General features: G+C 46.3%; 1 protein-coding gene across 5 annotated transcripts in view; it reads left to right on the top strand.

Moving 5' to 3' along the window:
• Nucleotides 1-13,395, top strand: part of LEMD1 (LEM domain containing 1) — a 16,534-nt gene that overhangs the window by 994 nt on the left and 2,145 nt on the right. For 2 of the 5 annotated variants that reach the window (XM_075613756.1, XM_075613759.1), the window contains exons 2-8: nucleotides 6,373-6,493; nucleotides 7,750-7,866; nucleotides 8,285-8,373; nucleotides 10,030-10,113; nucleotides 10,915-10,980; nucleotides 11,907-11,999; nucleotides 12,786-12,850. In XM_075613756.1, coding sequence (XP_075469871.1) covers nucleotides 6,373-6,493; nucleotides 7,750-7,866; nucleotides 8,285-8,373; nucleotides 10,030-10,113; nucleotides 10,915-10,980; nucleotides 11,907-11,999; nucleotides 12,786-12,850 — 635 coding nt within the window. Of the gene's footprint in view, nucleotides 1-3,754; nucleotides 3,982-6,372; nucleotides 6,494-7,749; nucleotides 7,867-8,284; nucleotides 8,374-10,029; nucleotides 10,114-10,914; nucleotides 10,981-11,906; nucleotides 12,000-12,785; nucleotides 12,851-13,395 lie in introns of those variants that run through there. The other 3 variants (XM_075613755.1, XM_075613757.1, XM_075613758.1) reach the window with 3 other exon arrangements.

The raw sequence follows: 13,395 nt of genomic DNA, 5'->3' as shown, positions 1-13,395 counted from the left end.
GCACCAGGTGATGAGCAGGTAGCATTTCCTGAAGCTGTGTACTTGCTAACATCCTCCAGTAAATGAGATTGCCAGTATATCCGGTACAGGGCTTAAAGAGGGTGCATGTTAACACCCTCAGTGGGTGGGGAAGTGGAGAGAGGAAGCTGCACTGCATGGGTTGATGATGCACTAGTCGCCTGTTTAGAGCAGAGCTTGTGATGGGCGTGAGCTGTTCCTCTGCCTGGTGCTGAAAGCTCTATTTTAGATGACTGCATGCCGCAGACCTCGTGGTGCAACGGTAGTGCGTCTGACTCCAGATCAGAAGGCTGCGTGTTCGAATCATGTTGGGGTCATTTTTTTTTTTCTTTTACCAATCTTGGAGTAATCCATATACATTGCCCGTGGGGATCAGGTTATTTCTTTCGAAGCAAATAACTACGAGTGGGTGTTGGCGGTGGAGTGACTCTGAGGCCGAGCTCATGGTGGCGTCGCTACCATCTTACCTGATTCCCTATGGTAGTTCCTCAAGTGCCTAAGGCTGGGGCCATGGGACCGCTGAGCGATCAGACTGCCTTAGGGCAGTAATCGTGTCCATGCAGCATGCGTGCACACAGAAGCGGGAAGGGGCGTGTGTTGCACAAGAAATCGGTTGAAACGGATTTCTTGGCGCGACAGGCCGGTCACGTGAGCTGGTTCGCCCAATGAGGGCGTACAAGCTCCATGACGTCCCTAGGCACGCCCCCAGGCACGGCTCGTCCACCATGGCCAGGGAAAGCACCCGGCCCCAGCCTAAGGCCGCGGGCATAGTAAAAAAAAATAGCGTGCTGAGGTAGCACACTTTGCTCCTGCATCTTGTATGTGTGTGGCTTCAGCGGGGGCGTGCTGAATTGCAGCCGACATATTAAATTAAGTTTTTGTGCTTTCCGGAGCAGTGGGCCGGTCACGTGACCGTAAACATCCAATGGGAACGAGGGACTAGCTTCGCCTCTGACGCCTCCGCCCGCCCCCAAAGCGCACTCACTGCCTCGCCTGCCAGGATGCAAAAAAAGCACCAGCTTGAGCAGGAGCACGGCTCAGCGCGGCCCGAGGCACCATGCCCGCGGCCTAAGGCCGAGCTCATGGTTGTGGCGCGGCCGTGTGGGCCCCAGCGTGCGCTTTTGCAGCCCCAGTGATGTGTGCGCTAGCTGCAGGAGATCGGGGGCGTGGCGAACGTGTCACGGAGCTGGTTCACCCTCATTGGCTGAACCAGCTCACGTGACACCACGCGAAATTTCAGTTGTGGCTGCAAATTGTAGCAGCGTCGACGCAGGCACTTTAACTACCATAGGGAATCAGGTAAGAGTCCCGGAAGTGCGTGTGAACGCAAGCACACGCATGTAGCAACGCCGCCACCGTGAGCTCGGCCTCATGAGGGCAGTATTAATACAGTACAGGGATATCTGCACTGATCACTCAAGAATCTATGATCTGTCTGTCACACCATTTCCAAACTAGATGGCAGGTGCAGGAATAAACATGTTCTGGATACAATAATAGCCAATTTCTACCCTTCCCCTTGCTCTTAATTACATGTAATACAGAGTTGGAACTTTAATATCATTGACAAAAATATTTAAGCCCATATAAGATTTTTTTTTTTTTTTTCTTGTTTTGTTTAACTTTTTATTACAATTGTCAATTGGAAACAAAATACGACAAACATTGCACATTTTCAAATGGTATATAAACAACAAATTATTAATAAGCATGTTGAGTATCAATACAAAATCTGAAAAATGGTGGTTAAGACTAATTTAGTATTTCAACACCATCTAATCTTGCACAAACCTTAATTACAGCGCCTCTGTGTGTAAATGTTACACGTAACTCTACTTGCCCAACTCCTACGGAGTTTGCATTAAGTGTCTCTTTATATGGCTTTGGTCAGTCTCTCGCATGCCTCTCGGTGCTGGATCCGTGCAGGCTGGGTGTAGATGAAGCAATCTTTATTTGAACATCGGGTCTCTGGTCTCTTCACATGTTACTCTTATTTGATGTATATCTGCCTTGCTTGTGCTTTAGGACATCTTCCCTAGTTACTCATCGAGGGAGGTACGTAGCTTGTATCTGAATAGTACACTGGACCTGCCCCCCTTCTTGGTAACACCGAACGGCACTTACGTCATTCCCAGACAACAAATCCTTGTCCTCACTGGAGCTGCAAGTAAACCTGTTTCTTGGGGTCGTCCCGAGGCAGGGGCACATTGTGAGAAATTAACAAACTTTTCAGTTGGTCTTTGGAGAGCTGGGAAGGTTTTCCTGCATGGGCCGGCATGGCAGTCAGGAGTCAAAAGCAGCACTAACTGAAAGGTCAGGCAGCTGGCCTGTATCCCGCTCCATGCTCTTGACTCTCATTTCTGTGCATACTGAGGATGTTGGCTACCGGCTGGCTGCATGGGCCCCGGTTTCCTATCTGCGGGACCTCCTAGAGAACATAGGCTTTGTGTTGCATATATGCACAGTGTTCCATGGGGTTGTCTTTCATGGGCGCTATTTAAGTGAGATACTTTCCCTGACTGTAAAACAATAACCAGGGACGGATCAAATATAACTCTTACCTATATACATAAAAGGCTCCTCCACGCATGACTCCCAGGAACCTGACTTCTAGAACCTTCTCCCAAGCATATATATGCTATCTGTGACGTTTTATGACTGGAAAGAAAGTGGGCATGGCTTAACATCTGCCAAGTCACCCAGTACCAGGGGAGGGGGTGTCACCCAATAGGAGGCCACTTATTTGGCCCCGTATGGCTGTTAACCCCTCACTAACTAGTAGTTCCCAGAGGTGTGTGTGTGTGTGACTGTGCATACTATTTGTTAAATCATTTGACATCGATGAACTTCCGAAAAAGTTGAAAGTTTTATGATGGGCAGAGCAGCTCCCGGAACAATAATTGTGAGAAATACAGCAATGTGCCGATAATAAAAGCAGATGCCCTTTAGTCCTGGGAATAAAGCAGACCATAAATCAATACTACGTGTGGAGGTTAGAACATTAATGTACAGTATGTATGTCTTTATATAGCGCCATTAATGTACATGCGTTTCACAGCAGCAATACACGTGACAATCATAAATAATAAATAATACAAATAACAGGTCATGGGAATAAGTGCTTCAGACATAAAAGTAACATTTTGGAAGAGGAGTCCCCGCTCCGAAGAGCTTACAGTCTAATTGTAATGTGTGGGTTTCTTGATACCAGCGTCTGTCTGCGCTGGGCATCGCCATGTTTACCGGCAATGTACAATAACGGGAGTACTGTAACCTATTCAGTGCTGGAGATAAAGTGCGAGTAATGAGGTAACCATTTTAATGCTCTGTGTCCTGTCAAAACGAAATGTGCCGCTTGTCAGCAACACTAGATTCAAGCATGTCAGCTACTTCTGTTTATCTGTTTGTTTAGGAATTAGGAAGCGGTCATAAATCAGACCATTCAATTCCTCCTAGTTTTGATGACTGACCTAGTCCTATCACCAAAATACATTAAAGACTGGAACAGCCCCTCAAAGCTTTTATTCACCATGTAAATATTACAAGTCCAAAATAAAAGAAATATGACAGTATTTCTGGTTAAATGTAATGGCTGTAGGTGTGGAGAGGTGCTCAGTATCAGTATACAGTGTGGTGCACGTTTTCGGAGAGGGAACGTGGTGCCTCCCTACATGCTACTTTAAATAAAGCCGAGCGGTATGAATGTCAGCGCGGCCAGCTGCCTGACCTTTCAGTTAGTGCTGCTTTTGACTCCTGGCTGCCATGCCGGCCCATGCAGGAAACCCTTCCCAGCTTTCCAAACACCAACTGAAAAGTTTGTTAATTTCTCACAACGTGCCCCTGCCTCGGGGCGACCCCAAGAAACAGGTTTACTTGCAGCTCTACCTAAAGCATGTTCTCACCCAGAATAAAGAAGCCGCTGACTTCTCCAGTGAGGACGAGGATTTGTTGTCTGAGAATGACGTAAGTGCCGTTCGGTTTTACGTGTGTGAGGCGGCAGTGCCAGGGCTAGGTGTACTGGTCCAGGATGAATGGAGAATTGGGTAGACTTGTGGCGCTGGGAAGGCTGAGCTGCCAGTCGGTGTTCCTTGCATAGTGTAGCCTGTCCCGCGCTGTAGCATTGCAGGGGACGATGGGCAATTTTTAAGGATAAGGTGGAACAACGTTATGAAAGTTAAAACTAAAACAATGGTGTTCTGGGCTTGTAAATAAAATTGCAGTACTCTGTACCCTCATGGAGCCATCACACTGGAAGTGAAGCTTCTAATTATTTATGCAACTAGGCCCAGCCCGTGTGCACTTTGCACGCCAACCCCACCCTCTGCAAAATGACGGTTTTTACTTTTTTCTTTCCCTACTTATCCTCTCTCTGTTATGTAATACCTTATGTCATCAATTCTTTCTGCCTCTCCAGCATTCTTGCTTTGTCGCATGTCAGCTGAGACATTTTTTTTTTTGTCTGCTTTCTGTCTAAACTTTATAGCTATCTGACTCCATATCTGCCACCAGGCTATGTGCATTATGATGTCACCGATGAGCTATCTCTCACAGAGGGGCAGACAAAACGTTATTTATTTTTTGTAAGATATTAACAGATCATGCATCTGCACTACAATGAATAGGGGGGAGAGAGAACCTTGTTAATATTGGCATGTTCACTGATATTGGCACAATAGGAAGGTTAAATCCATGCACCAGTTAGCCTGGAATCTTCCACTCTAAGTGTAGCGGAACAAATTCTTTGCAACTGAGATGCATTTTACTGGAGCAACATAAAAGTAATGAATAGGTTCTGTCCGTGCCCAACGTAGTTGTATGCAGAACAGAATGATTGGTATGTGGCAACAGTTAATTTTACACCTTGTGTTGAAGTTTATGGGGAATGGTGCTTGATCGGTGCAGGAAAACTACAAGGCAAAATATCTTATTATGTAAAAGATAATGGTGTTTAACAAATAAAACCCGCATACTGTGTAAACAAACCTTGTAAAATCCGAACAAGGCAATAAACATTGAGGAAGGATATATATTTAACAAAAACCTATAAAATGTCATTGACAAGTTTGTGTAAAGCTGTGTCCTGGCAAAGTACAGGACGGTGCATCATATAGGCTGTGACCGGTCACTGGACAGGCAGTGAAGGTCTTAAGATATATCCGTGTACGGAGCTTTCCAAACCTCACAGGTCTCCTTCACGTGTACAGAGCTTTCCAAACCTCACAGGTCTCCTTCACGTGTACAGAGCTTTCCAAACCTCACAGGTCTCCTTCACGTGTACAGAGCTTTCCAAACCTCACAGGTCTCCTTCACGTGTACAGAGCTTTCCAAACCTCACAGGTCTCCTTCACGTGTACAGAGCTTTCCAAACCTCACAGGTCTCCTTCACGTGTACAGAGCTTTCCAAACCTCACAGGTCTCGTGTGGACAGATATATTTTACAACTACAGAATACAATATTTCCAATAAGTTTGATAAATCGCTCCATATGTTGGTGCCTTAGACACTTTTGATGTGTAATGCCTTTGCGCATAGATGTACTCAGTACTATTATGCAGTGCAGCGTGTAATCTGAAGAGCAGCTTGAGGGATCTGACAAATATTAATGCAAAATTCCCTTGGAAAGGGTCTGCTCGCTTGTTAAATCTGGCGGGTCTAAGTATGAAGCAGCTTATAGCACTGACAGGTAGGGCGACCGGTCACCTAATGGGAGGGCAGTTGCTTGGCAACAAACCCCTTTTGTTGAAAATGTCAGCAGATTGTTAAACGTACAGCGAGACAGGTGTCGATACGGGGTGGGTTTCACTCAATGCCCTTAACTGGGGGGGGGGGGGGCTACTCCAGTCCTCAAGGGCCAAAGGCAGGTCAGATTCAGGATATCAATGTTTCAGCTGTCTTGCACTGAGCCACCTTGTGCTGAAGCAGGGATATTCTGAATCTGACCTGTTGGTGACCCTTAAGGACTGAACTGGCCCACTCCTGTATTAACCTCTTGTCTGCTAGAGCGGATAGCAGGGTGTTGCACATTTAGCGTTTTACAAATCTTGTTGAAACCTATTCATCCAGCCGCCTCTGTAGCTGAAATCCTGGGTACATATTTCCAGACATTAATATTTTATTTCTTGAGGACTAACGACCAGGTGTATTAACCTGTGTGTTGCCAGAGCCTTTCATTGCAATGGGTTGCAGACGCCCATGGCTACATAGGGGTTAAAAGCCAACTCCTCCCTCACTGAATAGAATCCCCTATTAGAATATCCTTTTTTTTAGTGCTTCCTCGCAGCGGAATGGTTTGTTTGGTAACGGTGGGGCCTGTGCCATTTTTCTTTTCAACACGGCTGCTCTCTCCTCTCTAAGGTTCTGTCTCTGGAAGTCGAGGAGGAGACCAGAGAAGGGATGATGGACGTAAGAAGCCTGAGCAATAGTGAGCTGAAGGAACAGCTGCTGAAACGCGGGGTCAGGCCGGGACCCATATTACGTACGCATATCATTTTCAGGAGCTGGTGGTGAGGGGGGTGGAGAGGATTGTGTGTCAGTGTGCACAGCTAACACACACCTTCATTCTACAGCAGTGGGATCAACTGCTACAATCTATAGACTATGTAGAAAATCAGGGCAGTTTCTGGTTAATATCCCAGACATATTGGATGGTCTGTGTCTGTATCAGCTGTGAATGAATCTAGTTAGGCTATTGAAAGTCAAGTTAAATTGAATAGAAATACAATTTTTATCAAATGCCTTCCGATTTTACTTCTTTTCTGAATTGTAAACAGTCACATTTATAGAACACATCTCCGGTGATTACAAACGGATGCTCATGGGGAGTAGAAGTCCTTGCTTGCAGTGGATTGTAGCGGGGATACAAGTTGGTGTTTTCCTCCACTCCTGTTAATATGTAAAGATCGTGCTAAGCTACTCAAAGAGATCACACACACACACACACACACACACACACACACACACACACACGATCATTCAAGCCATGAGACTCATGCGTGTAATTAAGTGTCCCATTCGTCTCGGAGATCACCCCATTCACATGTCATGCACTGATTAACCTGCAGTCAAGGTTGACATGCAAATGACAGTAGCAGAGTATATATACATTTTCCTGCTCTATAGTCCGCAAAGCCTGAGATAAGGAAGAGCCGAATCAGAAAACCGTTTTTTCCATAGAGCTCATACAGTATCTTAATCTTGTCTCTGCCTTACGGCCCTGCAATGCATTGTGGGCTCCTCTCGCAGTTGACTGTGTTTTGTAATGTTGGGTTGACGATGCACCCTGACAAACCATAGGATTGTCCCTTTAAATCCAATGCCCAAAGTGTATTAATGGGGTCACGTGGGTGTTTATTATTTGTCCCAAAGCCTGACGCTCAGATATTTTAAAATCCATTGTAAAGAAGCTGAGACTTGGTAGGGGTTTGCTTTCCTCTGGCTGTTTCCTTTTGTCAGATGTTGCTGTATTCAAGAAGTGTGCACTGGCAACCCCCACCCCCACATATCTTTATTTGCTCTCAGACACAGGTGGGATATGGGTAAAGAAAAACAACATTAATCTCTCCCCCTTCCCCAGGCTCTGAAGAAATGCAATTTATTAATTTCCCAATAAACCGAAGCAGCCAAATCTTTGCTATTAGAATGCTTTACAAATTGGCTTTTTTTTTTTGTTGTGTTTATGGGATTGCACGTTTTTAAACCTGCAGTTTCTCACCTATTTGTTTTGATCTTTAGCCAGCACAAGAAGCGTATATGAGCGGAAACTGCAGCAGCTGCTGGAAGAGGGGCCGGCCCAGGTCCGAGAGAACGGAGCAGGGGATGTGGATCAGTATTCAGACAGCGAGGACGAAGGTTAGAACCGTCTCCTTGTTAAAGAACAACGCAACTAGTGACACCAGGAATAAGGCTTTTCTGACCCCTCTGGCAACGTTTTTCTGATGCTGCATTTTGACCGTTTCTTTTCTACGGTGATGCTATCCCCTCTTTTATTTTAATGCCTCAGCTCTCCAGGCAAAGTTGTCATGACTGTTTGTTCGTTTATTTTTTAAACATTTTGGACTTTGGACAACGCTCAACAGTAAAGAATGAGGGATAATGCGTCTCTAGATCCTGTTAACAGACGCTGGCTGCGTCACTAGCCAGCTCCATCAATACATCCTGGGAGTCAGCGACTCTGCTTTGAATGGTTCAGCATCTGTATATTTGACGTGTGATAAAAATAGGTTGTGCTGCCTCACCCCCTGCCTCTGCTTTCTTGCTTTTTCTAAAGGTTTTCACCTCCAGAAAAGGGTAGAAATGAAGAGCGAGAGCCCTCTTAGAGCAGCAATGAACGGCGTGAGCAGCTACAGCGCGGCCAACGTAAGCGCCCCACCATATTAACCATTCTAGTCCCGTTTAAAAGCCTGAAAATACTGTTTACAAACTACCTTTGTTTCACCATGTTACTAAAGAGTTCCAAGTGTGTATGGTATGTATAGGGGATTGTTGCTTTAAAAAAATGTATAGTTTCTGGTAAGATGGTGGGAGTCTGCATTTTGCTGAAGGGGAGAAAAAGAGTAATCTTTCGAATGGTTAAATAGTGGTCATTGAAGCTGGAGAATTGGGTTTAAATCCCACTGCGTCAGTCTTGTTTTGATGGATTTCCCTGATTTTGGCGGGGCTGACCTCCGTTTGCCAAGAATGAACCGAACTATAGTTGGTCATGACCGCAACATGTTGCCAATGTAGGGACCGTTTTTATGCTTGTTGGGTAACAGGCTGGTGTCGTCCAGAGACATGCTGACTGGAACCAACAGATAAAGGGAAGGCAGGACATCTAATCCCGTCTACACAAAGCTTGTAAAGCGTTTGCATACAGGCAAAACATTTATTTGCCACCGGTTACCACAATCAGACCAAGCCCGGTGCCACTTGGATGTCATCAATGATTGTGTCCACACTTCCGTTGTGTGAAAGTTGGTGACCTTGCGCTGTAACCTTGATCAGGTCCCTTCATCTCCTTGTGCACCAAAATGACAGGAAATTAGATTGCAAAGCTGTACGGGACAGACATGCTTGCCCGGGAGAGCTACATGAAAGTAAATGCTGTCGCCCACACATTAGTCACACCGCTGTGTGAGATTGGCTGTAACACCATGTGAATTTCTCCCATAGGTTCTCACAGTGAACGTCCCTGTTCCCCGTCGCTTCAGCACGAGCCCGTCCCAGGGCCCGTACATGCACGTAATGAGTCACCCTCAGCACATCACTCTCTGGGGGGAACACCTTGTTAAACATTGCATGTCACTGCTGGGTGATTGCGCTTTCAGGGTGCATATTTGTGGGAGCACTAAAATGATTCCCTCCTTGCTCCTGTATCCCTTTTAAACCCCCTTCTTTAACATGTGGTGATTGAGAACACCAGGTATAAGTGGTATTCCACACGTTTTATTTTGGCTGCCCGCCTACCTGTCCTGCCTTGCCACTGGTGCCTGCAAACACTGGCCCCAGAGGCACTGACGCGTCAAATGCAAGAAGCTCGCTAACAAGTTCTTCCATCTGATGCAGGTTGTTAGAGGATTACACAGCCTCAAACCTGACTGTGTTTCTGACACAGTACACACACAGAAGAGGGGGATAATGAAACTCCATTTGATATCCCATTTGGAGCGTCATGTGACTCCTATTGTCAACTGACAAATGCGGGGGGGGCAAATAGGAGCAACTGGATACACTGATGCTGATAGATCAGCTAGTCCTCAAGGGCCACCAACAGGTCAAGTTTTCAGGATATCCCTACTTCAGCACAGGTGGCTCTATCAGAGGCTCAGTCTTTGACTGAGCCACCTGTGCTGAAGCCGAGATCCTGAAAACTTGACCTGTTGGGAGGTCTTGAGGACTGGAGTTGCCCACCCCTGTGAGATGCTGAATGAAAAAGCCCTTTGCTGATGTTTTGCTCCAAAATGGGCTTATTAACCAAGATTTGACACACGTCAGATTCCTGGAGCACGTATAAACATTCTGTTCCTCTTCCAGATCCCATCATCTCTCGCAGCTGAATACAACCAGAACTTGGCGACATTAGGGGACGATTTCAGCGTCAGCAAGATATTGAAGCAGGAAAGTACTGGCCCTATAATGACTATCTTTATGGTTTCAGGTGTTTGACCCATTCACTGGGCGAATCCATTGGCTGGACACAAATTTGTCATTCAACGCCAACCTCAAACATGATCTTAGAAGCATTCAATCTGGGGCGGCCTACTCCAGTCCCCAAGGGCCACCAACAGGTCAGGTTTTAAGGATATCCCTGTTTCAGCAGGTGTGGCTGTCGAAGGCTGAGCCACCTGGGCTGAAGCAGGGATATCCCGAACCTGACCTGTTGGTAGCCCTTGAGGACTGGCGTTGAACTCCTCCCATAACACCCCCCCCCCCCCCCCCCCCCCCCCCCCCGGGTACATCAATGACTAAAAAAATCTTAACTATTGTTTTGGAAAGTGACACTCTCATTCATTCACTTGGCATTTCTCACTTCTGCAACAATGCAAACTAAATAATTGTGTTTGCACATGTTGATTTTCAATATAAACGTATCCTTGAAAAACGCGTGTAAAATATTATTGTCACAGCTCATTCATAGTGTGTACACACGTTTGACTTTTCAAAAAAAAATGTTTTAAAAGCTTATGCTGTGAAATGATCCATTTTCTTGTCATTTTTTTAAATGCACCCAAATATTTGTACTCTTGCAGAGAATAATTTGGGTGACTGTGTTCCTTCTTTTTTTTTTTGTGTGTGTGTGTGTGTCATGTTTGGAGCGAGACACCTATGAATGTAACCTTAAAACTTCACATTTGCGCCTGTAAGATTGACCATTGTAACCGTCTGACTAGTCGGCGCCATGTTTTGTGTGATGAGCAGATGGAGAGGAGATCTTCTGCGGGCCAGGCGTCGGGTTACCACACAGGGCAGGATGGCGCTACCAAGGTGCGCTTTGTCTCATTGGAGTAGGACAGTGTTGCTAATGTGGGGCGGGGATATGACCCAGTATGGAGACCCATTCAGATACTAGCAAATGACCTGATTCGTCACATTTTCTACTCTAGGGGTGCTAAACGCCAGCCCTCAAGACCGCTCCTACCCCCTATTCGCCCCTCTCCCGGCAGGTCAGATCTTCAGGATCTCACAGACCGCTTTAATTGAGCCTCTGAGCCCCAGTTGCTGAAGCAGGGACTGATTGAGCCACCTGTGCTGAAGCAGGGATATCCTGAAAACCTTACCTGTTGCAGGGGCTTATGGGCTTGAGTTGAGCACCCCTGCATTGGATTAATGCAGGCTCGGTGGCTAGTGACTACACCCTGTGCATGATATAGATCAGGGGTGCTCAACTCCAGTTCTCAAGCCCCTTCTCTTCTCTCCCCCCCCCCCCCCCCCCCCACCACCCCCAATAGGGCAGGATATCAAAGCCTCAGAACACGTGGCTCAATCAAAGACATTCTCTGATTGAGCCACCTGTGCTGACGCAGGGATATCCAGAACCTACCTGTTGGTGGAGGGGGAGGGGGGGGGGGAGTTTGAAGACTGGATCGAGCACCCCTGTTGTACTTTGTGCTAGTACTTTCTCTAAATATGAGTTAACCCTTTATTAAGTTCCCTTTGTTTTTTGTTTAGGTTCATTATAACTTTTTATCACCAACACTAATAGATGATGATTAAGATCTTGACCTACATAAAGCTATTTAGGATCAGTAAACTTGGTAAAAGATCCTAATTTTTGATTTTAATTAAACATATTGAAAACAAAATGAGACATTATCGAAAACGGTCCAAAAAATGAACTGCAGCTTGCCGGCTGTGCCTTCTGTGCGACGCGGCGGGAAGGAGAGATCCCTAATGAGATTTGTGTTTGTCAGGAGAAAGTGACCGCAGACAAGAACACGATGACCTACCGAACGCCGAGTAACACCCCCAAGGCCTGCGTGTTTGTGAAGCAGAGCAGACTCCAGGCAATGCCCCCGGTTACCATTATGGCTTTGGGTACCTTACTGCGGAGTGACTTCCCTCCCTGAGAATGAACATGGTTAATGATGCAGAGGAGAAGTGGAAGCATCTAGTGCCGCTTGTCTTTCTCCGCGGGCCAAATAGAACTGCCGGCGTTGTGCTGTAATGCAGGGGTGCTCAAGGCCCTCCCCCCCAACAGGTCAGGTTTTTAGGACAGCCCAGCTTTCTCAGAGGCTCAGTCAAAGACTTTGCATCCGAGTCACCTGTGCTGAAGCAGGAATATCCTGAAAACCTGACCTGTTGGGGGGGCTTGAGGACTGGAGTTGAGCACCCCTGCTGTAATGCACTGCAAGCTTCTCCTGCAGGGAAGGGGTTAATGATCCTGTTCATATGATGTGTAATTCATATATGGCTGTTTGGAAGTGATTACAGAGCAGCAGTAACTCCAGGGTTAAATAATAATGGTCTCTTCACAATGTACTTTACATTTTAGATCACTAAATGTGGAGTAATTCTCAGCATTGATCTATACTGCAGCATGTTCATTTTCAGTGGGCATCTCATACATGGTTCGAACAGTTTAGGGTGTGTTCGGTGGGGGCATCTTTCGGTGAAGGTTTTTTTTATTGGTGTCTGGCACACGTATATGGAGGGTGTCTGCCTGTGCTGGTGGGTGTCTAACGGCATAGCATCGCTTGGTAAATATGTGCTGCGGTGATACAGAAGATGAACGGTCACGCTGCATGGTACAGGGCTAACAATGCAAGTGACTGTGTACTTATTCTCCACAGCCTGAAGATCCCACTCGTCTTGATGACTTCTCTGAACCCATGTCCCTGTCTCCCCTTGGATTGAGGTAATGCACAGGGAAGTTATGGGATCTTACAGCCTTTTACTTTAATCGAGACAAATGCAGTTGGGCATGAGGTGCAGTCAGTGATGAGAGATGGAAAATCAATCTGTCTCCTTTCAACAGGCATTTATTTTAGGGGCGCTAAATATTTACAGCAACACAAATGGAGTTAGAGACAAAGGAATTTAAATAACGCTTGCAACAAAGCAATCTTGGGGTTATAAGCAAAGATGCAACAATGAAGGATACGCCAAGGTCTGAATCTTAGACGCTTGTTTATTAAGGAGCAGGAATTATATTTTGGTAATCTGTTATTGCTAATCTTTTTTTAAACGCTGGTACCTTGGGCTAGGTCCCCAGTACATGCTGCAGCGTGCGCTGCAGGAACAAGAACCGCCCCTCACTGGGGCCGGGCCCACTATCTCCCTTGGCCGCTGCGTTGCTCGACAGAATTTTTCTGAAGACAAGAAAATTGTCTTCAGAACTTGCGACGGAGCGCTGGCCACACCCCCTGGCGGTTCAGGCTAATGAGTGCAAACCAGCCGTGT

The sequence above is a fragment of the Ascaphus truei genome, chromosome 9, assembly GCF_040206685.1.
Source record: "Ascaphus truei isolate aAscTru1 chromosome 9, aAscTru1.hap1, whole genome shotgun sequence".
Taxonomy (NCBI): Eukaryota; Metazoa; Chordata; class Amphibia; order Anura; family Ascaphidae; genus Ascaphus; species Ascaphus truei.
Note: the sequence above shows the minus strand (reverse complement) of the source record. Positions and strands in the feature narration are given on the sequence as shown.